The sequence below is a fragment of the Centroberyx gerrardi genome, chromosome 7 (assembly GCF_048128805.1).
Source record: "Centroberyx gerrardi isolate f3 chromosome 7, fCenGer3.hap1.cur.20231027, whole genome shotgun sequence".
Lineage (NCBI taxonomy): Eukaryota > Metazoa > Chordata > Actinopteri > Beryciformes > Berycidae > Centroberyx > Centroberyx gerrardi.
This window is the reverse complement of record NC_136003.1, coordinates 24374992-24402906: the sequence shown is the minus strand read 5'-3', so window position 1 is coordinate 24402906 and position 27915 is coordinate 24374992. Positions and strand designations below refer to the sequence as shown.

The following is a 27915-nucleotide window of genomic DNA, read 5'->3' as shown; positions in this document are numbered from 1 at the left end:
CCGAGCACAACTGTGACCCTAGACAGAGTTACAAGGGAGGTCGACCCATTGCTATGCAATTAAGATCTCCTTGTACAACAGTCTGCACCTGAACTGGGTCATGTGTCTGTATGAGCTTATTGCTTGCGTGCATATGTGTGTTTGAGTGTTTGTGTGTGTGTGAGTGTGTGTGCATCCTCTTGGCAGGCTGCAGAAAGAGCAAAGGAGAGAGGGACTTGGAGTCTGAAAGAGTCAAACTTAACTGAGTGACTCCTAGTGATGGGAATTCTGTCTCTTTTTCGTGAGCCGGCTCTTTCGGCTCCCAAACGGCTCTTCATTTAGCATCACTTCTGGCTTTTATAATTCAGCCAAATTTAGCAATGTTTTGACCTATGATTGGTATGTGTGCACATATATCACTTAAATTATTCAATGTAATTATACTAAACCTTATCATTTCCAGAATACCATAATTTTACATTATGTTTGGTATAAAAACCAAAACAAATTCTACATTCTGCCTTTAGGTTGTCTATGTTATTAAAATGCATCCAAATGCTGCTTTGTTTGCGACTGTCACTCATCTTGTTTTCTGCTGTTCTGTCTGTCATCACACGTGATTGGTCGCACGCACACACGCATCAACACAACATTCAGTCAGTGCATGGCCGAGCAGTGTGGCGAAAAGATCATCCTATAATTCTGTCTTGTATTCATTTACAAAAAAATAAATAAATCGGCTGTCAGACGGGAGCTGGCTCCCATCGTTCACTTAAAGGAGCCGGCTCACAGAGCGACCGACACATCACTAGTGACTCCCCCAGAGTAGAGTCCTGATCAAGAATGTGACCAGAATGATAAAATGTCCAACTTCACTCCAGCCACACTACTCCCAGGAACAGAACCATCAAACACAACCAGCACTTAATTAGCCTCTCACTTACTGACTTCGCTCAGCTCTGCTCCACTCTTCTGTGTGTGTGTGTGTGTGTGTGTGTGTGTGTGTTTTCAGCCCAGGGCTGTGTCTGAACACATTTCAGCAAATAGAATCCAATTTGTTTAACTTCTATTGAATACAAGTGGAGGGGGGATTGGCATGGGAAAGCTTATGACAGTGTACTGTGAACAGTGTGTGGGTTTCTGTTTACTGTGCTTGTTAATCTAGTCCTATAGTGCTAGTGTTGCTACATCCATTTCTAAAGGACTACACACAACGTTCTGCACTTATATCTAATTTTGCAACAATAAAATGTACACACAAACAGTCAAACCGCCCTCTAAGCCTACCTGTGCTACCCTGGATCTTGCCGTTGCTGATCTGCTTGAGTCTCTTCTGGTGGGATTTGCCGTTGTAGTGGATCTGGGCCTGTGCGGCTGAGTTGAGTTGGATGTTGCAGACCTCACACAGCGTGTAGCTCCGCTGCTTCCTCTCCCGCTTGGGTCTGTGGAGCGCAGAAGGCAGGGCGCCCCCCGCTGGCTGCTCGTCCGGTACTGCGCCCTCATCCTGGGGGTCGCAGCAAGGCTCGCCGTCCATCTGCACCCCCAAGCCAGCGCCGAACCCCCTCCTGTCCGGCTCGGCGGTCGGCAGAGCGGATGGGCTGAACGGACGCTTCATACCTGGGGCAGAAGAAGGTGGCGGGAAAGAGAGAAGAAGAGAGGGATAAATACAGAGGAATGTGAATAGAAAGAGACGTAATAGTGTATAGAAGGACATAAAGAACAAACGGAGAGAAGAAAGAGCAGCGCCGCTTGGAGGTTAGCATTTGCAGCTCAGGTCTCGCACCACTCCATGGTCTCAGGTGTTATCAGAGACCACACGTCTGACGCTGCTGCCTGCCTTTTCAAAGCATCCCGGTGTTAGCATGTGCTACACAGTGTGTCACAGTGAGCCAGGCCGTGTGTCCCGTGTGCCGGGGAACAATGGAGCCATCACTTTCCCCAGCCCGGCCCGGCCTGGCCCGCGCACAAAGCCAACGCTGTTAAAACCTGATAGCCCACGAAGGACACACAGGCAAAAAATACCCCCGATTCACAAGGCTTTGTGGGGGAGTGTGTGGAATCTGATCCCGTTCCTGTCTGAGGTAAGCCGTTGCCTGTCAGCGCCCCACAAACACGGTCGCACACTTACACACACACACACACACACACACACACATGAAGACATCACACACAGCTCGAAACGTGAGCATTAACTGAGAGCGGACACATGCACGACGAGCACACTACAGCACATCGAGTGGCCCTGGGGTGCGTTGAGGCACCACTTGGGGGAGACAGAGTGCTGCAGTGTGGCTCTCTGAGGACCGGTCCGGCCGTCCGTCAAGCTGCTCCGCTTGCGGTGACTCCATGCCCGCTTGCTGTGCTTTGCCTGCAAAACCAAAATGCTCCAACAGTGTGCTGAGCAATGCCTGGAATCTAAAGGTTCCGCTGATGTTTGCTGACATCGAGCTTCAAATTAATAAGGCGGAATTAATGGAATGGAAATAAATAATAGTAACTGCATTAAATATACAAGTGGTACAAGCTCAATCACTGTATGCTATGGGGCTGGAACATTTCTACCATCGATTGAGTTTGAACAACCTGGAAGCTAAACTCACAGAGGAGGCATGAATCATTCCTGAGATCAAAACAAACCTCCAGCTGAAAAGACAGAACCTTGCGAGGATTTGGATAATACGGAGGGTTAAAAGGAAAGCAAAGGACAGGAATATAGAGAGAGACAGATAGGCAAAGTGACATGTGATTTCTGTCAAAAAAAAAAAAAAGGCTGCTGCTGCTCGAGCAGCTCAGTGTTTCCAGGGAAGATTCTCTGGTCTGAGAAGAAGCCTCCCCAAGATAGATAGTCGGAGAAAAGGGCTGTTTGTTTCATCTACTGCTACTGTCTCTATAAATAAATGAAAAGGCAGGTCTACGGCAGCTCTGTGAAGGATTGAGACATCAGCGTTGGGAAAAAGCCCCTGAAATACGCCCAGCTGTGCATTTCTGCTCCTGCTTTTTTGCCTCCGCCTAGAGTTATTTACGTAAATACACAAACCACTCACACACACACACACACACACACACACACACACACACACACACACCTAGGGACCAAAGTAAACCTCTATGACGCATACATACCTACATGCATACACACACGCATACACACACACACACACACACAAAAATGCACATACACACACAAACGCAGTGCTCAAAAACACATTAGGGCAAGCAGCCTCCATGAAAGCTGCTATTCACATTGCCAATCTGGGAGCACTCAAAAGGCTCCATCAGATGTTTTCTCAAAAGCTTTGAGCGCTGCTGCTCTCTGGCACCGAATGAAAAAAATCTCTGTGGTCCTTAACCGCGCAACCCCACCACAGTCCTGCCAAACTACTCAGCTAGCCGCCCCAAATTAGCATGGTTGTAAAAACAAAACCCTCACTGAAGGCCTATAGAACATCACATACATAGCACATCACATCCCTCTATCCCCCACCAACAAGTGCAGAGGCAGTTCACAAAACAGCCCTAACAGCCGCACAGGTTATTAGACAGTCTCAAAGATGTTCTATGTTTTAGAAGACTAGTGCAGTGCCCGTTCGCCGCCGCTGCTGCACAGAGCGCTGTTGGTTTGTTTATTCAAAGTTTATTAATATTGAACGTGTCGCGTGTCCAAATTGCACCAAATCCGACACTGCACTTCCTTGGGTCCCCAGCAATACACCCGCCAAGTGTGAAGTCGATCGGACGAACGGTTCGCGAGATATGCGACGGACACACACACACACACACACACACACAGACACAGACAGAGATTCCTTGCTTTATAGTATGATGAATGACTCAATAGTGAAAAACTGGCCCACCTTCTGGTCTGCAAAAGTGGGTGTTAACCCTCACGCTTGCCGTCTCATAATGCAATTTAGCCTCCTGCAGAGACGGCATACAATAAGCATAGCCGTTACCATAGTAACTGATTCTGGCAGTTTTTCCTCAAAAACTGCTCATTATTTATACTCAGATATTTTAGCTCTGGATGATAACAATACTTTTTGTTTGTGTGTCATTTGGTCCAAGATGTTTGTAATTGGAGATATATGCAACCCAGGGCCATATCTTGCAACTTTTCCATTATATCCAATACACTGGGTCTGCTGCGCTTCATGGCATTTAGGGGCAGAGTGAGAGCTCTCTACTTTTTCCTCCTCTCTGACAATGTGTAGCTATTAAACCACCTGCTAGATGAAGGCCTATCAAGACCAAAATATAATTAAAGGCTTCACCTGAGTGTGTGTGTGTGTGTGTGTGTGTATGAGAGATTGTACTGGACATACAGACATACAGTGTGTGTGTGTGTGTGTGTGTGTGTGGCGCATAAGCAGAGACTAAAGATGCTCCCCTCCAGCTGCAGGTAGAGCTGTGTGAGACAAAGGCCCATGCTGTGTCCAGGCACAGAGATCTGTAGGCCGACAGGACAGGAGATTGTCAGGGGGGAAACCCTGGGGGAGGAGCCGGAGGGCAGGAGGGGCTGCCAGCCTCGCCGTGTCCACGGTTTCCGCCGTCTGATGTGCCCCCCCACCCCCACCCCCACCCCCCCACGCCGTACACCCCTCCCTCTGGCACATGGGAACCATCAATCACTGCTGTGATCTCGCGCTGAAAGACCCGGGCTCACCCAGCATAGCAGCTCAGCAATAAAACCGCTATTTACGAGCCTGTCTCTACTGCTCACTGATCCTGAAATACTATAGCACCCACCCAGCTCAAGTCCGCCGCCCTGCTCCAACCACAGACCCACGGCGAAGAGAAGCCCCCCGCCTCGCCCCCTCTGGCCACAGTGTGGTGTGGGGGCATCGGCCCATCCTGGTGCCGGGCAGAAACAGGCCTCCAAATGCGCCCATCTAAACCCCGCAGGCGAGTCAGCACCTCCTAAATCACCCTGATGAGAGGGGGACACCCACAACAAGCGCAGCACCAATGGGACGCACACTGATTCGCATACAGGACGCACAATCGCATGCAAACTGCTGGGAGGACACACATATTATTGGTACACATGCGCAAACACGCTCACAAATGCGCACATACACACATGCATGCGCACATGCACCAACAAACACAAACATAGCTTGACCTCAGCTTCTGTAAACAAGGAGTAAGCAATTCAGCAAACACGCACAAATAGACACAGGCGTTTAGACCTGGCCAAATATACACCGTCCTGCCCATGGCACTCAGGGTGACCTCAGCAATATAAACAATCACAATCAACAAAAAAACGCAATCCAATCAAGCCAACAAGCATTACGGCATCCAGAAAGCACACAAATGAGAATGAATCTGCATAAACTGCCTCAGACAGACAGACAGACAGACAGACAGACAGACACAGATGCATGGGTAACAAATCAAAGGAAGGGCAGTCAGAGAAAAACACCTACGACTAAATATTAGTTGGATGTCAATAGTTAGCATTCCTCACCGTTAAGCAATCCTGACAGCAAGGGCTACGAGCAATATGACTGCCGGCGAGGATATTCTGTTTCCCCGTGTGACGTGTATCACACGAGTGAGGATCAAAACTCTCCTGACAATCAACTGCAGCTCAGGGCGCTTCACTACATCAATCCAGTGATAGCAGAGAGACAGAGAGAGACACATGGAGAGAGGGAGAGAGAGAGAGAGAGAGAGAGACAGATAATGATAAGGTAAGAAAGGGAGAGGAAGGGAACTCGATGGGAGAGAGAAGGTGAGACAGGTACAGAGAGAATAAGGAAGGGAGAGAGAGAAAGAGAGAGAGAGAGACAGATCAGTGAAGGGAGCACAAAGGCCCTTGTATAATTGCCATCATCAAAGTGTCATTACTGTCATCACTGCCGTATTGTCATTACTGCCACTACAGAGCAGGCCCGAGGTCTTTGAAGCCCTCTGTCTTTGTGTCCAGTGTATCAGTGTTGATTATGTAAAGTCAGGACTACATTTCTCTAATGGGTGTAATTATACAGGAATCAGTTCTGTGCTTATTGGAATAAAGAAGCTGCAGCTATAGTGTATTCGCTGGCTTAACGGCTGAAAGCTAAGACCGAGTGTTTGCAGTCGCCGTCACCCCAGCTCAAGCTGGGAAGTAAATAAAAAGCAGTGGCACATGAATTGATGTGTTTTCTCTAATCTTTGTTTGCAGGAGTTCTTTGCGCGCAGGGCAGGCAGTTGCTCATGGTGTGTGTGCGTGTGTGTGTGTGTGTGTGTGTGTGAGTGTGAGTGTGTGTGTGAGTGTGTGAGAGTGTGCAAGTGTGTGAGAGCGAAACAACCGTTCCACCAGGGGAAATTCAAACAGCCTCACACTGATTCTATCACTGAGGCTGTATATTTGTTTGTGTGTGTGTGTGTGTGTGTGTGTGCGTGTAGGTGTGTGTGTGTGTGTGTGTGTGCGTGCGTGCATGCGGGCGGACGTGCACATCGCAGAGAGAGTATTAGAGAAGATGAAAGAACAAGAATGAGAGCAAAAAGGGGAAACAGAGACAGACAGACAGAAGGGGGAAGGCAAAGGTAGACGTGTGAGTTGTTATTACAGAAACAGGCTAATAGACAAAGGACTGAACACAAACCTGCACATCTACTGTTAACACACCAATCTTACATACACTCTTACATCAGAAATAGGGGTACAACAGAGGGCCATATCTGTTCCCTCAAGTACATGTGCCATAAATATGCCCTAGAAGGTTTAAAATCAGATCTCAAGGTACAAATTTGAACATGTTTATACCATTTTACACCCATCTAGTACAATCAGTCAAGGCCTATCTACAGCAGGTATTAAACTTCTTGTACTGTAGGCTATGGTGGACTTTGCATACTTTATAAAAAAGGAGGGATGTCCGCACAACCACATGAATTACAAAAGTTTATTGTACGCCCAGCAGCAAGCTAAGAAACAAACGTGTTTCAGCACTAAGCCTTCATCAGCGTTTTGCATTTGCATACTTTATGGCATTTGTCATTCATTTAGTATCCACTCTGTGGCCACAGGCCAGGAAGAAACTGCTTGGAAAATGTAGCTTTCAAGTCCCTACTTGTCCCGGCTTTTTCAATGTGACCACTTATGCTAATGTACAGTATATAGTACAGTATATCTATATACATAAACTAGGGTGGGAAATTACCAGCGGCCACCAGCCAAATGCTGGTAAATAATGTTGTTAGTCTACCCTACTAGACACTTTGGCAAATAACTAACCATTATTCAGGAGGTTCTACTCTGTTGAGTTTTGGGATGCACCTGCAGGTGGATATAAAAGGTAGCTTTTTCATGACAAAAATATCCACCTTAACATGTCATTTAGTCTAGTATTGACTCTTAAAATCTTATTTTCCTGAAAACAAACAAAAATCTGTCCATGGGCAGATACCTTCACTTATTTCCATTGCGAATCAAAACTTGTTTCAACTGTCATTTTCATTTAGAGGTGGAGTGCTTTGTCTTATTTTGCCTTCTTTCAAGACATTGCAGCTCATTTCTGTAAAATTCCTGGAAGAATTGAAACTGTTCTACAATCAAGCAGAATTAGCTGACATTTTGAGGCTAAATTAACCCTTGTTAAGATGGGGATAGCATTTAACCAGACGCAACACAGGGATGGCAAGAATTTAGGAGGAATGTCTCATGCATCAAGGCTTCCTCCAGTAGGGAGGCCGAGTTGTGTCCCCTCTCCCCCAGGCCCGGTGACTCTGGCTGGGCTACGCAGCTCCACCACTTCCCCTGCGACTGCTGGAGCCTGACTGCTCTTCATCCCTATATGCTGCTTCATTAGCCATGCTAACCACGCGGTCAACAAGCAGTTACAGTGCTCTCTCTCTCTCTCTCTGTCTGTCTCTCTCTCTCCCTCCCTCACCGTCTCTCTCACTTTCTGTGACTCTTCCTCATCTCTTGCTTCTTTGCTCATTCTTGCAGACTGATAACTTTCCACACCTCCAGCGAACAAGCCCCCAGGGAGCAGTGGCTGATGTGCGCCTGTGGTTGAGTAAGTTTCAAAATATGTGTAAGATAGACCCTCTCTCTCTGCTTGAATGTGCAAGTGTGTGTGTGTGTAAGCATGTATGCATATGCGTATTTGTGTGTTGGTACATGCACTCCTGCATACATTTAGCAATGTTTGCAAGGCTAAAAAAAAAAATACATTCACACGGTTGGACATGTATAACAATGTAGCCAATGTGCAATTCAGCTAATGTGAATCGGCCTATTCATCTGAACAGTATTATCTTGCAAGCTTTAAGTGATGCTAGACGAGGGGGCTCACCTTGGTGTCACAAAGCATACAGGCAGAATACGATGGACACACTGAGGCACAATGAACATGAACATGAATCCTTTACACTGACAGAAAGACCAAAAAAAGATAAAAGGAGAGAGAGAAAGAGACAGACAGACAGAGACAGACAGAAAGAGAGGGAGGGAGAGAGAGAGAGAGAGAGAGAGGCACAGTACCTCTGCTTTTCTTCCTTTGACTCTTTATTTTCTCTAGAGTGCAGTTTAATCCCTTCTTTGAGATTCTGTTGAAAAAGTGTTCACAGTTAACACGGTCCTTGGGAGAGCGATGTGGAAAGGCTGGCATGAATGGAGCCATAGAGGCGTCTTGTATGAGTTATTGAACGGCTCTTCTGTCAAAGGCTGCGGAGAACCATCCAAACTGCTCACGTCTGACAGTATGCATACTGTCGCTTGGCAAAATCAAGGATGGCACTAAAGTGTCTTCAACTTACTAAACCCCACAGCCCCTGAAAAAATACTATGACACCATTATTTGATGCACAGCAAAAAATATGCACTTCAACTTAAAAACATAAGTTTCCTTGCTGCCTTAAAATAAAAAGTGAATTTAAGGCAATAAGTTCAATCATCAAATGTCTAGTCATGCTGATAAGTGTTTACAAGTTGCATTCCAGTGTTACTTATTCTTTCACTAGTGAGGAGGTTTTAGTGCGAGTTGCTTATGTATCACATGATTATGTGTAATAGAAAATATCTGCTTCACCGTATTGAATTTCCAAAATCTGTAGATGCTAAATTTTATCGTGTTTTTTTTTTTTTTTTAACAGAAATTGACCAATGATTCACCTGAGATACATACATAACAAGTCTCCATCCTGTAACTTCATTCAAACCAGAAGAAGGAAGAGTTTCTGGAGAGTTAAACCAAATGCAATGCATACTGGGAAGTCGGCTAATAAGCTAACAGTGTTTCTTAATGAACTATATAATGATCGGTTTAGTGAATGCTTTATAAGGTAGATAAGTCATAAGTCATGGAGCTCATAACTGCCACTAAAATTGAAATGATTGAAATTGACAAAAACATCTGTATACATTATGTTAATGGTTAAAGATGAGTTACACTAAATTGCACTATGAGGTTTTACAGTGTGCCAGAATTGTGAAGGATGCTCTGATTGGGATTAAACTGGAAAATCCTGACGTGTTTCAGCCATAACAGCTCTAGTAGTATGACTCTATTCACTTCTCAACCTCAAAAAAACAGACTATTCCACTAGTGTACTACTACTCAAACATCCCTCCTTGGCCTCTGCCCTAAGCATGCTAAAGTTAGGCCAGAAGAAGAGGCCAAAATTCCCCTCATTCCCCTTCCACCACAAACCCAACTGGGGAACTGCCCAAAACTAGTAACCACTGACAGTGGGAGAGGTTCCATACAACACTAGATATACTTAGGCACAGACAAACCCAGGCTCAGCCACAATCACAACATACACACAGTTCACATTCAACCAGCTGCACACACACACACACACACACACACACACACACACACACACACACACACACACACACGCACGCACACACACACAAATGAAAAGATACAATCTTGATTCTCCCATTGGAATCCTGAAGGGCAAACGTTGTGGAAGGCAATTTATGCTGAGGCCTATCTAAGAGGTATTTATTTTACAGTCTGCTTCGGCCGATCCCTTTAACCTCTCGTTGGTCTCCAGCCTTCCTAAACATTCTCTCTATCTGCCCACCTGGGCGAACATCCGACACAAACCCTTAACATCGCAGCTACACGGCCTTGACAGCTACAAGGTATGGTCAAAATAAAGCCAACATACAATGTACGGTTCAGGTTCACTAACGTGTGTGGGGGAGTTTTTCCTGGCAGCGTTTTAAGCTTTTAAATAGACTTTCAAGTTTCTGTTTGGGCATGGCATACTTTAAAATCAGTTAATACAGTAATTGGAAGGTTAAGTTGTTATGTAAGTAATGTTAAAACTGCATTGTGTTTGTATCTCGATTAATGTCATCCATCCATGTAATGTCTGCTCTGAAAGCAGCCAAAAAGACGCTAATTTCTTTCGGCCGCCCTCAACCACTTGAACGCTCTGAGGAGGGAAGCAGGTAATTCCAAGTGGGAAGTTTCCCAGTTCTCAGCTGTTTTGAAGGCATTAGTCTTCACATTCATTCAATTCAACTTTTAGCTCTACATTTATTTGTAAAACATCTTGAAGAGCATTATTCCTATCCTGAACTATAGTAGAATTTAACCATACTCTCTATGTGAATTTAGTCTCAGTGTCCAACCAGAGAGGGTGTTGTGCACTCCTCGGATCCCAGTCTGAAAGCTGGGGTCAGGAATGGGACTAACTCAAGGCTGATTGGACATTGATTTTGCAGGGGGAGCAGGAATGGATTTTTTTCTGCACTTAGATAAGAGGCTCTTACCCTGTATATTTAAATCGGCTGGGTAATAGTGGCGTACCTTGATCAACCGGTCTCCTTCTGTAAACACCAATGCAATTATCGCCTAATACACTTGGATAGTTATCTGCTGAGCCCATAGTAGCTCCCACGCTCAAGTAATAGAACAATGTAATTTTCTCACACAGCTTGTGTGACAAACAGGCAGCGCGTGCGCTCTGCAGAAGGCAGAGAGGAGGCGGCTCCAGCTCCGATGGCATGACTGATGGAGATGCGAGGAAACAGATTGCCTTCAGGACAGAGGAGAGGAGGAAGAGGAATGGAGGCTGGGCACAGGTGCAGCGCTGTTTTTCATATTGTCACGACTGAGCGCGAGAAAAGAAATGCTGACTTGCACACACATTCTTACACGCACGCAGACATATCTTCACACAGGCAGACACACACACACAACCGCACACACTCCTCCCTCCATGTAAACACATCGTCCCACTAATTTTTAAAAAAGTGGGCAGATGATTGTTATTCCTTAAATAAGAGGCACACCACAGTGAGTAGGCTGGCATCCGTGGCTAGGAATAGTTTCTGGCCTGCATGTCTCTGTATCCAGTCAGGGGGCAGAGGAGAAGTGTAGGGCAGACGTTCTCTCTCACAGCCTCTTACAAAGCATGTATAATTGAGGAATCTACAGCGCTTTAACAACGTACTGTTTAGACCAGAGAGTGACCTGAACAGATTCAGACAGCTCGGCTGGGAGAGGGAGCGTCAGAGAGTGGAGGTTCCCCGCTGTCCACACGTTAATACTATCATGTTCATCTCTGCCCAGCGCCACACTGAAGCACTTTGCTTGAAATCTGTCTTGGCAGAGTTAAAACCCGTCGGTGTCTTTTGCAGTGCAAAGTTTGCTTAAGATATTACGTTTCTAAAATTACCTTGAAAGCACTATTTTATATTATGCCGGGTGAGCATTTAAACTTTTCATTTTTTAGTGTTTCAATTTATTTTGCTTACCTTGATGTTAGAGAACCATGCAATAGCTTGCCAAAAACAACAAAAGGTAAAATTATGTTCCTTCACTTACAACGGATACTCTGGTAATGTCTAGTCATACAAACAGGATCACACTCAACGAGTCATCTCCAGATATCCTATTTAAGATGAAAGTGGATCTTAAGAGTTTTGTTTCAAAATGAGATATTCATCGTTTGAAAAGTGTGACTCTTACTCTCACAAAATGATTGATAGCACAAAGAGAAAACAAATGATGGTACTTGAACTTAAGTCCTTGGTTGGCAAAACATTTTTACAGACTGGAGCCTCTTTATTAGAAATATTTAATTCCGAATTATTTATCGAATTATTAAAACGGATGACCTATATAGTGTTTTGGAAAAGGACTCTTCATATTTTATCCACATACAATGACACAATGACGAAGGTCGAGTGCAATCCCATTTCTTTGAATAGACATTCTGTATAAAGATAATAATACACTGACGAGGCTGAGTGCAGAGCCACAATTTATATTAGAACTTCCTCTTCATCGGCACAACTTAGAACGTCAATTATTGCAGCAAGATTTACAATACAATACAGCAGACAAGGCCTTACCAAAGGCCTTGTGACGTCAATGTGTTGTAACTGATGTTTTGAATAATCTCCTAAATCCTAATGAAACGTCGATTTTTGTTCTTATGCATGTTTTCTTGTCATACCAGCTGAGGAGACTTATAGTACTGCATGAGCCACCGAGGCTCATAGGTTGTGGGTCAGTCGTGTCACCTTGCAGTCCCCATTCACCACCCATGATACAAACATCATGCATCAAACCTGTCTGCACCCCTGCACCGGCCTTACGAACAAAGGTCAGAGAGCAGCTGAAAGAGCAGAGACACGTCAACTCTCTCCCCCTATCTCCTTTCACCTTGACATGCTGCAGACACACAGCACACATACAGCCGCTCTTGTGCTTCTGCCACACCCTGTCCAAATAAGGATCATTACACCCTGCAATGGCACACCGTGATCGGATGACAGTGTGTTTACATGGAGCCTTTTATTCCACCAATAATAAGAACAGTGGACCGATCAGAATAAAAATGCCTCATGTAACCACTTCAATCAGAATAAACCGGCCCGTTCCGAATTAAATTTCATTCCGTTTGAGAGGGGTGGTGGTATAACCCTTTTATAATCGATGGTTAAAAATTTGTCATGTAAACACTCATTCCGATCACTTTCTTCGGTTAGAATATCTATACTCTTTCTGCGCATGCTCGCCCATTTGACCTAAGCGACATCAATGACGTTTACTTTTTTCCGGGCGCTCATGTAAACATTTGCGGGGGGAATCTTCAATCGAAATGATTTCATTCAGAATGAAAAAAATATGGCTCACCCAGTCAATCATGCGGTAATTAGAAATTAGAAATGAAGTTGCCAGATTCCACCTGTCCCACATTGGCTCTATATTTGCTCTCACTGTGTCTCCTTTCTGATGACACCTTCATAGATGGAGGCGTCTTCCTGGATGCTGGCGCTGTATTGTTTACAAGCATTCCTAATGAGCTGGCTCTCATCACTGGTGTGGCATATCTAGGCCCGACTGGGGAGAGTTATAATTACTGCTAGGATCTGATTGCATTAGCGTCATCCCTACCTGTCGTTAATGCCATTAGTTCTGTAGGAGGAAATTCATTAGACACAGAGTGATGAGACGGTTTCCCTCACATGAGGCACACGGACAAATTGCCAGCTCCATTGTAAACAAATGTAATTTAGCTAGCGCTCAGGGGATATTTAGGCAACAAGCACACAAGCACACTCTGAAGTGCACACCAGAACAACTAATGGCCACTTTGACTCTCACCACTCACGCAGCCACAAATGAATTGAATATTTATAGAAAGGGAAGCAAAATGGCTGCCTTGACATGACCACAGGCAGGAGCTGTGATATCAAATGAAAGCAAAAGATATACACAGACACCGCTACATAAAACTAAGCATATGCACACACACACACACAGAGACAAACAGATGCACACACACACACAACATCATCAGAGCGAGGGAAGTGGTCTCAGAGGAAGACCGCAGGCAGAGCTGTCCCAATAAAGAGAGATAAAGAGCGCTATTGCTGCCTTTAAAAATGCTGTTTCAGCATGTGGGTGAGGGAGTGTGATTCAGCTGCATATGTCTCTGTGTGTGTTTGTGTGTGTGTGTGTGTGTGTGTGTGTGTATGTGTGTGTGCGTGTGTTCTTGTGAGTGAGCATCCAACAGTATTATAGCCTGGGATCAACTAGGGTGTTGATGTTGGCATGCAGGCCATCCTCCCTTCTTCCTCCATGCCAAAAAGCTGCCCCAGCATCCATCAGTGCCCGCTGCACCCCACAGTGCCCTCACCCCCCCACTCCCACCACCCCACACACCCCCCCCCCCCCTTCCTATGCCAGCCCGGACAGGAGGGTAAAGCACACCAGGAAGGATTATCTGCCTAGAATTGGGAGCACTCTCTATTTATGTTGCCATGTTACTCAGAGAGATACACAAAGAAGAGAGGGAGAGGTGAGGTTATGGGAGTCGGAGGCGGATATAGAGGAGCGAGAGAGGGAGGGCAGATGAGTGCAGTGACTGAAAGATAAAGAGGGAGGGGTTGACATATACTGTATGTATCCATGAGAGAGAATGGGAGAAGGTGAGGTGAAGGGACTATAATAGTGTACTGTCATGGTGTATAGTATGGAAGTGACGCACACCATCCCCGCTGAGTTTATCTCAGTCGGACCTATAAACACATTATCGCTGCCATACGAGCTACAGCACGCTCTATATCACCGTGGATATGATCTACCACAAAGACACACAGCGGCTCTCAGTCCATACCAGGCCAGCATTACACAGCCGCAGCTGTTTGTCACATAGCCACCCGCAGTAAAGCTACACTGTATCCTGGCTCTTTGATCATGAGTCTTTGCCGTAGCTCTGCACCGACACGGTGTGCTAGACAGTCTGTCTGCACCTCTGATTTCATCTAATCCGATGCAATCCAATCAAATCTAATCTAGGTTTACCTAATCCAGAGGTTTTTTTTTTTGTCAGCAAGGCCTTAGCAATAGGATATATTAGAATCAAAGCTCGAAGAATGAGCTGTTGGCAGCCTTGATTCTGTACAAGCTAGAGGAGGCTTTGCAGATTTAAATCTCTGACCTCGTTCTCATTTAGCAAAGAAATACTCTGAGTTACCTAAGAGGAGAGTTAGATTGCCATTTTGGAAAAAAAAAAATAATTCCCTGAAGTTATTCAACGCTGATGATCCATTTAGTTAAAGTGTTACCATTTTATCAACTAAGGAATTAAGTTACCTAATATCCTTTAAAAAGCACCATAATTTGTTTTTGTTTTGTGCAGGCAGTCTCAGTAAGAGTGGGTGTCACTTCATTTTGGAACAGAACTCTCCATATGGGGGAAAAAAAACACAAAACATGTAGATGCTGCCTATTTTAGCATCCGAGATGCTAATGAGGTCTGCGGTCTTGTGTGAGCGAGCGGTCGAGGTCGAGCTCCTCTCTGTGGGATCCTCACTGTGCCCGACAAAGTCACAGCAATCAGAGCCGGGCGGCTCTCCCCTGCCTCTGCAGACAAACCCTGCAGAGACTCCGAAAGGGAGAGATGAAGGGCGGAGGGGCGGAGGGGTGGAGGGAGGGAACGAAGCACGCTCCCATAATCCAGAGCATCATCCATGCCAAGTCTTTGATGGGGCCGTATTTCTGCCTTGTTACCTTCGGACGATTTGACGGAGACACTTGACAGATCGACTACAGACACATTCTGTGCTTGGATCTTTACCCAGAAGAGCCATTGCCACGGTGGACTAAAGAGCTAAAGTGAGCAGGCATAGCAAACAGACAAATGAATGGACGCGTTCACACATTCACAGTCATAAATCAGCTTGCGGTATAACCTATGTGTGGTATCTGGGTCACATGCTGCCTTGGAGCACAGAGAACTTTAGCTAGACAGGACCGCACTGTTGTGGTGCCATGACGGATGGAGTGCAATTACAGGAACACACACATGGACTCATGCACACACACACACAGAAGCACACTCGACACTTCCTTTAAGTCCTCCTGCTAATGTCCACAGAAAAAACAAACTTCCATACTGCCGTAACAGACAAACTAGCCCGACCTTTGAACTCTGTGGGTCAATAAACTTGCCCCTGAACATTCCTCCCTCTGTTCCTACCAGCCGTATCTCTGAACAACTAGACATCACATCCTACCCTTCGCTTGACACATCATACACAGGGGCTATTTGGGCCGCTGCGCATGTTGCCAATTTCCTGCTCGATGTGAGAAGGTCAAGGGAGCTGCTAAGATGAGGGTCAGACTAGGCTCATGAGGAAAAACTTTGTAGCGTGTGTGAGTGTGTGTGTAACAAACCATCTGCATTGCTCCATAACCTACACACACACACAGACACACCTACACACACACCCTGCCCCCTCCATCTTCCCCCTTTTCTATCTGGCATGTAAAAGACCCTGAGGAACCCATTAACACTGTCAAACTAGGCTAATTAGGTAGCAGACAGTTTTAACACTGAGAAAGTGTGTACCTAAGTGTGTTAAGTGTGTGAGAAGAGTATTTGCATGATGTATGTGTGTTAATGTCTTTGCGTAGCCGATTGCTCTCATAGGAAGTGAAGCAAATCAATCAGCTTGCCACTCACAATTACCAGGCTATTAATAACAAAACACTCCGCTGTTGCCTCCGTTACAGCCATAACTGCTGCAATGACTCCAGTAGGAAAATAGTTTTATCACCATATCAATTATTCAGCACTTGGCAGTAAACAGAATTTGCATGCTCTGTATGGCTGCACAGACAATGCACTGTTGGTTATGTATCTGTTTCCTAATGTATTTTGGGATAACAGCTAGGATCAAGGGTCCTCTCCATCACTGTCTGTGCGGTAGTGACAGAGCCAACTGGCGCTCATCGATCACACACCACACCGCCGCTCACGCCGTCCGTGCAGAGAAATCAACATACTAACGGTTATTTGGAAGCAGTGGATCATCTTCCAGCGTCATGGAAGTGCACTGGAGGCGGTGATGAGCAAGAATATGGTGAGGGCGAGAATATCCAGGCACTACGGGAAATGGTTTAGTGACGCATTTGGTAAGTAGAGAGAGAAGAGAAGAAGACAGGACGTAGGTCACTGGCTTGGGAAGTGAGGGAATACTTATAACACCGTTACGAAATCTAAATACAAAAAAGTCTCACTGTATTCTGTTACCTAAAAAAATGATGTATTCTGATTACAAATACTTGGGAATACTGGGAATACTGGGAATAGGTTTAAAGTAAAAGGAAGAAACTCAGAAGGCTATTTAAACAGTGGCAGGTGTTGTACACGTTTAATAAAATTTGTGTTTGTATGAAAACCTGAAAAAAAGTAATTTTCACTTTTTCTTACCTGTGCATTTATACCACAAATATGGCAAGTAACCGGAAAGTAACTGAAAGTATTAAGAGTACATTACTGAGTTTGGGTAACCCCTGGGATTAGGTTACTGATTCCAATTCTAATGGTACAGTATGATGGGACGGTAACTAGTGACTAAAACTCTACAAGTGTAAGGTTAATGCATCAGTGGGTCAGTGTAACATAATGGTCTGCTGTTGTCGATCCACGCCGGCTAATATACAGCGCTATTATACGCTCTTAGAATAGTGTGATGGATCAGTGGATACACTGTGGTGATAACTGAGAATGTCACTGGGTGTCACAGCAGTCCTATACTTAGGCACTGTGTGATATACAACTGTACAATTGCTCTGAAAGTAGGCCTTGGCTTTCTGCTTCTGTGTGGATCAGCAGTGTAGTCGGGACGGCTTAAAATCGACAGCAGCCACCAGTCAAATTCTCATTCACATTTGGTCGTGTCTGGCTCTGGGAGTCCGTCACTTCTGCTAGCCACTTTGTCTTGATCGATTTTTCTGTTTTGCTAGAAGAGAAATTAAATTGCTTAGTCAAATTCTGAGTGCCCAAGCAACTGGAGCATGACGCCCTGATAGTCAGACAGACGAACGCAAACAGACAGATACAGAGACAAAACAAAAACCAAAGAGCCAAAGAAAGGGGGAAGAGAGAGAGACGGGGGGCTTCAGCCTTGCCTCGCTGCCCCAAAGCTCAATCTCTCTCTCTGGGCCTCTGGGACCGCAGCAAACTCTGGAGCTTAAACCCCTCCAGACCAGACCAGACCAGACCAGACTAGACCACAAAGCATGGGTAGAATATCAACTAGGGTCAGACCGATATAGATATTTGCCCTTTATTCAATATCAGACATCGGCCGGTCAAGTGTCATCCATTTGATGCATATGATGCAGTTTGTTTGATTACGTTTTTAATCAATACTACACTGGATGGGGTTGGAACCTCCTTAGCCTGAATTGATTCAAATGCGACATTTTGATGAGATTCTACACAAGTATGCATGAGTATGAATATTACATCATAAGATAAAGATAAAGGTAACGATAAGATCTTTACAACAACTTCACTGTCGTTGCAGTAGAAATTTGTCTCAGAAATTAAAGCTGCAGCACCACCAAGAACATAAAAACCGTCCATGAAAACAACAACAAACAACTATAATTATTATTATTATTATCATTATTATTATTATTGTTATTATTGTTATTGTTATTATTATTATTATTATTATCCTGGAGAGTTTTTTTTTTCTTCTAAATGCTGTTTTAGAGGCTTTTCAACCCTGACAAGAATACAATTCTGGGGGAAATACTGAATACTGGTCAAGTTTAAAAACATTGACATATCAGTACTAAATATCAGTTATCAGCAGCTTCAATCAAAAAATATCAGTTTCGACATTGGCCTTCAATAACCCATAATGGTTGAACCTCCATTATAGAGAGAGGGAGAGGTGGTGGGGGTGGGGTGGGGTGGGGGGGGTCTTAGAGTGCATGCCTACTGATATAGACAACTAGGAGAGTAATGATTATGATGACTGTGGCTGTCAAAGCCATCATTACAATGATGATGATGGATGAAAAAGGTATTCTCAGCACCACTACACCCAAATGGATGTGATACGAATTTCACATGATCACTGTAACCGCCTGGCTGACAAACAATCTCACCAGAGACAGGCAGCACACACTAACCCTTCAACCAATTATGCCATTATCACCCTATTATTCACTAACTCATTCACCTATTATCCCAGGTAGGAGAGCGGCAGTGTGGGGTCATTACGACCTAGTTTGCACTAGAAATGATAACAGCGGTGGAGGTTGCCGTACGAGGGGGGAGAAAAGAAATCACCTTTCCCGGCATGAAATGGACTGTCGGCTAAGAACAGGAGTGGCTATGATTGCGTCTTTCCATCACTGAGAGAGAGAGACAGAAAGAGGCAGAGAGAGGAAAAGGAGAGATGGAAGGAGACAGAATGACATAAAGAGGGAGAGAAAAAATGGAGGGGCGAGGGCTGGCCCAGACAGAGAAATGACACAGAGATGAGATGCCGTCCCACATGGCTGTGGAGCTGGAGTGGGCCAGGACTGATGAGCAGCTCTGATTGGCTGCGGCAGATGCTAAAAACACACACACACACACACACACACACACAGGGGGACATGCGGAGATGAGGAGGGCTAATGATGCGTGAAAGAGAATTACCCTGGCTCTCCTCCACAGAGGACAGTCGCTCCGCTTGTCGCATGGACAACGCTCGTTTCAAATGACCCTACTATCTATTCATAAGGTGTGTATGTGTGTGTGCGTGTGTGTGTGTGTGTGTGCGTGCTTGTGCGCTCAGGTCTCTTTGTGCTCATATCCGCCTCAACACATTGCTAGGATGAACAGCACATGCGCATCTCTACACACACACACACACACACACACAAATATACACACACATCGTGGAAACACTGCAGTGAGATCTGTATCTGGGTTTGTGTAAATACGTTTTTTAAACCTTTATTTATCCAGGGAAATTCAACTGTGCGCAGCAACGCCCTGCCTCACATCCGTACACACATTCACACCTGGGAGCTGACCAGTACAACCACAGCCTTGAGTGCCTTGCGCAAGGGAACCTCGACAGCGGTGGTTGAGGGAGGGGAGAGCGTCACTTTCCCCACCCAGCCGGTCTGGGGACTGGCAACCCACCAGTCCCATGCACCTTTCTCTAACCTCTAGTCTTCCATCAACTGGAGGGATTTAGTCGGGCTTATGGAGGACAGCATACCTCTCTGCACATACTTTCTTTCCATCTAATGATAATGTTAATGTAATCTCTACCACCTGGCAGACAGATAACAAGCAGCGCAGGGGGGGGGGAAGGGGGCGGAGACATGTTTTCATCACACTATGTTGGGGGGTTAAGAGGTGGTATGGGAACTGAGTGACAGGGAAAGGGTAAAAACAACTGTCCCAAAGCCGGTGCTGTCGGGGTGCTTTACTGGGTGATGGGTGTGAGGGTAAGCTGTCCTTGAGATACTCATCTATTGCTTTTGCAGGCAACGGCACCCCACTACCGTCTCCATCCAGGTCCTCAGCGGCTCAGGGGGGACAAACACGTTGATTAGATGTCGCTCAAAAAACAGCATGGGGACGCCGGTAATCAATCGTCCATCCCCCCCCCTCGCTCCGATCTTTTCCCTCCTCTCTCGTTCTCTCCATCCCTCCATACCTCAGCCATGTTGCTGCGCTTGTTAACTAATGCGTCTATTTAGCAGATCATGAATAAGTAGATGAAGTCAGTCCCAGGGTGTAACATCTGACAAACAGAGGATGTGTGTGTATGTGTGTGTGTGTGTGTTTGTGTGTGAAGGAGCGCAAGTGATTAGGATTCAGCTTGTGCGTGGATGTGCGAGAGGGGTTCACACACAGGCACGTGCCTAGTACTTGCACGTGCACGCGCACACACGCACGCACACATAAACACACATGCTTTACCCTGTGGATGACATTTCCAAGTGAAGGACAGTGGATTACAGGCCAGTGAGGGCTTAGCATGTAATTCAAACCGTTTTCCATCACATTTGTACTCACTTGAGGCCTAATCCCACCTGATTAACATGCCAGTCAATGGGGAGGGCACCTGCTGCACTGCCTGGACCCTCGCAGCGGAGGGATGCTGATCGGAACACACACACACACACACACACACACATACACACATGTGCGAAGCAAAAATATAGTGGAGCGCCTTGTGTCATTATTCATGCTGCAATGATAGAGCATTACTAATGATTTTAGTCTAAGCAAGGTTTTGAGATGATTGTTGGTCCATATCAGCAGCTGGGAAACTACTTCACCTCTAATGTTTTATCATCATACACCCTTTGTTAGTGGCACACCAGCAGACTGGGGGAAATCATATACCTGCAGTATAAGGGGCAGAACAGCGTGCGTCTGTCTGAGAGACGCTATGCTGCGTCCCACCTACGCCTACGACCCAGCAACACAATCTGTGCCTCACGGATGCTCACTCCTCCACACTGTCAAACCACAGCCCTGCAGCCAAGCATTTTATGGTGGATTATTCTAGGTGGATTACACACACACACACACACAGACACACACTCACACACACACACACACACACACACACACAAGGGATTAAATAAGGAATGCGTCACTCCAATCATTTTCATGGTTATTACAGTCTGAGAATGCGGCCAGAATCAGATCGAATCAAACAACAACGGCAGACTATCTGAGCCTGTTGACATTCCCGGATGAGCCCGGATGTATTTTAGGAAAGCATTTTACTGGTTTTAGTATATGAATGGTCTCTATATATACATAATGCAGCCGGTGATTATCTTTCATACGAGATGGAAAAGACATTCTGGGAATACGGCCCCAGTTTTCCAGGCAGGGCCCACCCTAACACGTCTCTATGGGTTCAGTATATAATGTACTTTTCATCTTCTGTGTAGAGGCTTAGGGCTACAGCTGGGACTGACCCCCCCTCAGCTAATGGTCCTCTCAGACAACGGAAGATGGCAACAATAAAAAGGTCAAAAGGCAAATGGTTGGACTAAGGCAGGAATCTGGAGTGGCACTGGGGATTGGGTGTGACAGACTATGACAGACATTAGCATTTAAACATGAACGTTTTTAAAAGATGGGATGGAGGAAATGATTGAGTGCAAACTTTTCACCCAGGGAAAAACTTTATTTCAATGAAAACAAGCCTCTGCACTGACATGCTCTTGAGTTCTTTTGAAGGCCAATACCGATACGGATATTTTCAGACTGAAATTGGCAATAGATTATTTTGTGCCAATATTTTGTGCTGATTCAATATCTTTAAATCTTTGCCCACATTCAGAACAATAAATTAGAAGAATTAAGTGTTTTGGAAACCTCTGAAACAGCATCTAGACCATCATGGGACACTAAATCTCTCCATTGAAACACATACTAATGAAATTCTTTAAGGAATAGCAACTCCTGAAGGCAGGGTGACTCACCCCACCTATTCAAAAGTAGGGGAAACTCTGGGATACATTACTGCCTTTAAATGAGAAATTAATTTAGAATTTAGAATAATATGTGTATATATACAATACAGGGTTAATATGTCTATGGAACAGGAGACATGTTGACATATTAACCTCATATAACGAGTCCTGCAGTGAAGCGCTGTTGACCATTGAATGTAGAAGTGGCAATATATAGTTCTGGAGCGATGGGCTACTCCTTGTCTACTTGAACTTTAAGACAAACACTTTCGTCACCTTAAACACCACAGGACAGGTGTGCACACCCCGATGGGACACGCATGACTGTTATATGGATCCTGCGTGCATTGGGATAAAAGTGTCTATTATATTCTTTTGTCCATGAACAGTAAAACAATCAGAAATATACATGAAGGATCTAATGCTTATCCAAACCATCTCATATTCCAAGACTGCCTATTTTTCAGCTCTGCACAGCACAGATACAAATTAAACTTCTCAAGAACTGAGCCTAAACAAAATCAAGGCAAGCACTTTTCTGGTAAAAAAAAAAAGTTGTTTAGCATTAAAACGTCTACGTCGGCATTTAAATTTAGGCTGGCAAGGCCTGTGCCACTGATAAAATATTATGTGAATCTTGCCCATGTTGGACACACAGCCTCACTGTGGACAGTCTTCAATGCTCTTTCACATTATGTTTTCCTTCCCTAAAAGTGATGCTGGCAGTGATGCCGCGTCAACACACCAGAGGCTAAAGAGATGATGTGAGTGAAGATTGGCCTTGGTGCAGAAAAAGGCAAAGAGAGAGAAAGAGATGTGAAGTGTCGCATGTGGGCGGGGTATCTGACAGATCTTGTCTCAAGCACACAGATAGTGATGTCACCTCTGTGTGAGTCAGTCATGTTTTCTGTAGGTTGAAGAGTGAAGGGTCACAGGGTTATAAAGTTAGAACTGAAAGACCAACTGTAAAGAGCGAGCCCCCTCTCTGCCGGGCCCTGAGAGGGGGGGACAGGTTGGGACATGATGAATGGGACTAGTGTGTTCAAAGAATATCTTACAGACTGTTTTTATGCAGCTGTGGTCAGTGACTAGTGTGTTCAAAGAATATTCTTTCATGTTAGGCCATAACACGGGTCCATCTGACCTGAAGGGGGGTAGAGTGTGTTTGGACCGCGCATCTGGGCTTGTAACGTCCAGAGAAAACATGACCAGCAGGCCAATGGAAACAGGACCGATTAGGCGTTCAGAAGCTCTGATGAAAACTTTGACTGTAATGCTTCTCCTCACCTGAAGTCTTTTCATGAAGATGTACATACAATGTCAAATGTTTACAGGAACAAACTGACAATGGCATTTTGTTGTAAATGAGACATTAAGAATATTTATTTCGAACTAAACTAACATAAATGCTGCACTAGGTAAGATTTTTATGTAAAAATACACCCGTCTTGCCTAAATCACAATGTGGGACAGCAACAGAGAAGAGCGTCCCATCCCCACTAATTGAGATCCCATAGATTCATCTTATTTGCCCAAATGAAATTCTGGTGTCGGGTATGAACACTTCTCCACTGACAAGAAGTGAAATACAAACTGTCTCCTAAACAGCAGTGAGCAGCACTCTGTCCAGAGAAAGCTGGGCTCATCAACATTAGATCTTTTCCTCTCTCGTCCCTTTTGTATCCTTTGGTATAAAGAGATAACACGAGCATGCAGTGTGCAGTTTACTGACATCACATCATTTCAAAGTTCACATTTTTCAATCAAGTTACCTCTCGCTGCCAATTGGAGTTGCCAACATGCAAAGTTGCCTAGTGCAGCTTTAAACTACTACTGTACTTGCTGTACACGTCTTGTTGCCTTACTCCCACTAGTGTTCCTGCCAAAGTGCTAATTATCACTCTTTCTCTGCAACTGAACCCAATTCACACAGCGCCCTATCAGCATTTCACACTGAAGGACTGATGCTCTTTGCTTCCCCTTGGGGCAAAGCACTGAGACGTCTCTGTTGGGGGCAGCACAGTGCAATGTAGACATCAAACATTCAAATCCAGCTTTACGAACTCCTTGATTGTGATGACATTAAAGTGCAAATTTGCTTTGGCAGCGTAGGAAGCAACATTTAACTGGTGTCACCACCAGGGGCCTAACAAAATCAAGTCGAAATGTATCTAAATAATAAAAGCAACACTGCTGCTCACAGCTGTGCATGCATGACTTAAACATACATTACCATGCAACACACTGTATTAAAAAAGTCAGTAATAGCTGTGAAGGACCTGTGTAGACACAGTATAGTATTAACTGGTTTTCTAAAGCCATACCTGGCTAATATAACAAATAACTACAGGTATTATACAATGTAGGGAAAGATCAGCATGAAATACAATGTGTGTGTTTTGTAGACTGCTGAAGACTTTTTCTATTCTGTATGGGAGGTTAATTCATAATTACTGTGTCTTACCTCAAATCTGGGTTCATGTCCTCATACTCTGCCCCGGCTGGCTCTCCAGCCCACTCAGTGTGTTATGAGTGTGTGTGGAGGGCAGGGTGTGCGACGTCAGTGGGGGACCCGGGGCGGAGAGTTGCCCGGTGAGGGGGACCCAGCGTGGGGACTAAAGGAGGCTCTCTGGGCCCACACACTCTCAGACTAACTGGCCTCAACCCCCCCGGGGTCGACGGGCAGAACTGAGAGCTTGTTTTTACCCCTCCCACACAACCTCTCCTCCTGAGCCCCATTCAAGTTAGACAGACACACTCCACCGACTCGGCCCACGCTGTGCTGTCAAAGAAGGTGCTCTCTGAAACCCAAAAAGTTGTTACCCACCTGAAGGAAGTCAAAACTCTTATTTTGGCGTTGCTTACAGGCAACAGAAAGGCTCCAAAACACTCACAGGTGAGTGTTTTAAGAGCCTCATTACTCAGCTTAAATACTGTGGTTTTGAAATATGATGTAGCTGTTTTGGGAGACCAACCAGAGATCCAGAATCCTGATTAAACTGGAGACAATTTCTATTTTGTAGAAGACCCTGTACACTGCATACACACGGCTCTTCCTTTCTATTACAGTGCACCAACAAGCATGGCACTATTCTGTTGCAAGGACTTATCACCAAAGCAATTTTAAAATGTGGAGGGCAAACTTATGACTCAACGGGGGACTAAACTGTCAATTTCAAGGTAGATACCAAAGGGCCACTGAGATGCTTGTATTCTTGACTAGTCAGCAAAAGTAAACTTGTACACAGGAGCAATAAAAAGTGGAAATGCCACCATACATTTCCAGCTACCTAAGACAGCCAATTCATTTTTTTTACAGAGATGTAACAGCAGAGCTCTACAAGTTCATAATGTGGACGTTTTCCTGTTTTTTTTCCGGCAATCATATCTTTATACTAGTATGAAGTCATGTCACTTTCATAATTCCAATAAGACAATTTCAATAATTTAAATAATAATGATAAAATCGAACTGATCTAAATTAAGAATCAGGTATTGAATTTTATGAAACACAACTGCATAACAAGTTTTTCTTGTACAATCTATACATAAATTTTCCAAACTCCTTAGCAAACACCAAAATCAGCTTTAACAGGCTTGTTTTGTGGTAGAAGACCTGAACTGGTGTTTTAAATCACATTTTCTGCAGCCTTGTTTTATTGTTGTTTTATCTTCAACCAGCCAGCAAAGATCCCAGCTTCAAATGATCTGCTTTTCTCGGTTTGTTTTGATCCACTATGTTTTAACAGTGTGCATAACACCAGACTCACACATAGACTCATACATGTACAGACATGCGCCAACGCACGGCCACACACACACACACACACACACACACACACACACACACTGGGCAAAGCTTAAGCATACATGGCAGGGTGGATAGGGGATCTATTTAGGGCTGCTGATATTTAACAAGTTACACTCAAGACTCACTAACAGCTAACAAAGAAGCACTAACAACAGCTGCTATATAAGACCCATCCAATATTCAGAACAAACAAAACTCTAATTAGAGCTACATCTTCTGGGCTTGCTGTGCACGACAAAACCTCCCAAAGACTTCAATCAGGCAACACTTCTCCGAACTCACTCTTCTCTCCACACACACAAGCATACACACAACTCACATCGCCAAACATGCACAGAGACCCAGACAGGATGAGTATGGAACATGAGTCAGGGGCTTAAAAAAGGCAGAAACTAGGCTTCGACATTTAACAGGATTCAAATCCAATCAAGCCAAACAAACAACTTTTCCCTGCGTGAAGGGGGGCTTTTGAAATAGCATCTGCATTCAGCCTCATTAAACTCACCCTAATGAAACACGCTATACAAACAGGCAAAAAGACAGGAGGCATGCACACACACACACACACACACACACACACTACTAAGCACGTCAACATCAAGTTAAATCACCCTTAAAGCACCCTAGAAAACACTGATGTCAGATCAGGCCACTTGCCAAGAATGGACGTAACATAACTGACACTGAAGCGCAGCCCCTCCCTGCTGTGTTTGTTTTTGGCTGGAGGTGGAGGGGAAAGGGCTCTGACAGTCACCCATGCATGCAAGGCCAGTCTGTTGTAATTTAAAGGCTCACTTGTTTAATAAGCTAGGTCTTAATTTATTCACGCTGCCTGTACTCTAAAAGGCAGAGGATCCAAGGGGCAGGCGCATCAAAAAAAAAAGAAGAAAAACAGATCGAAGCCTTCAGGCAGAAAGGATTTTGACCAGATTTCACAATAACATGCCACAAAATCAGAAGATTGGTGTGAAAATCCCACACTGAATTTTGGAGTAAGGGTTTATCTGTTAGCGCTGAGTGAATAAAGATGTCACACACCGTCATACACATGCAGATCGGAGGTGCCGCCTTCATAATCTAGTGGTAATTTGTCTTCATGTATGACAGTGTTGTTTATGGACTGGTCTACACCTACACACACACACACACACACACACACGCTATATTTGGCTGCAGAGTGTGTCATTCAAGTCACGTGTTTTGAAATCAAGGCAGGCAGAAGCATCAACAGTGACAAATTTCCGTTTCATCGGAGACGGGGGAAGTTTAAGGTTAAATTTGACTGTATTACATTAATGGTTTATATCTCCATCACGGCGGAACATAATCCTCCGCAAACCGCTCCGCATCTCGCAACCATTTCCTCTGGGAATCAGGTCCTTTAGACAACTCGCTGAAGCACACCTTTCTAGGCACACATTAAAACCTGGCACTTCCTCAGCCAACATTTCAACGTGTGGGCGCAAATACAGATGAAACAGATAATCCCGCTGATTATTGACAAAGTGTACGTCTTATCCTGTGACATTTTGGCAGAGGAGATAAGTAGGAGTTAAAAGCAGTGCTGTCTGGGTCTGGGTGGGGGTCCAGAGGGTGTGGTCCCTCCTTATTGATGCTCTGCTCTGATCACTTCCCTCCTCCTCTTTAACCAGAACTCCCTTGCCTAATTAGCCCTTCAGTTAGCCCGCAACACAGCAATTAGACCTGACTAATATTAGCACTGCTAGACAGAGAGAGCGAGAGAGAGACAGAGAGAGAGAGAGAGAGAGAGAGGCAGAGACAGAGAGAGAGAAAGAGAGAGAGAGAGAGAGAGAGAGAGAGAGACAGAGAGAGAGAGAGAGAGAGACAGAGACAGAGAGAGAGAAAGAGAGAGAATTCGAAGGAAATGTATATGACTAGTCAGCAACA

The 27915-nt window shown here is 44.9% G+C and overlaps 2 protein-coding genes across 2 annotated transcripts in view; one reads left to right on the top strand and one right to left on the bottom strand.

Annotated features, from left to right (window-relative positions):
* znf385c (zinc finger protein 385C) overlaps positions 1–1594 on the bottom strand; it is a 76498-nt gene extending 74904 nt beyond the window's left edge. Inside the window, exon 1 of the mRNA XM_071909832.2 lies at positions 1267–1594. Coding sequence (XP_071765933.2) covers positions 1267–1594 — 328 coding nt within the window. The remainder of the gene's footprint in view (positions 1–1266) is intronic.
* nkiras2 (NFKB inhibitor interacting Ras-like 2) overlaps positions 1–27915 on the top strand; it is a 415504-nt gene that overhangs the window by 88784 nt on the left and 298805 nt on the right. The gene's annotated exons all lie outside the window — the stretch shown is intronic.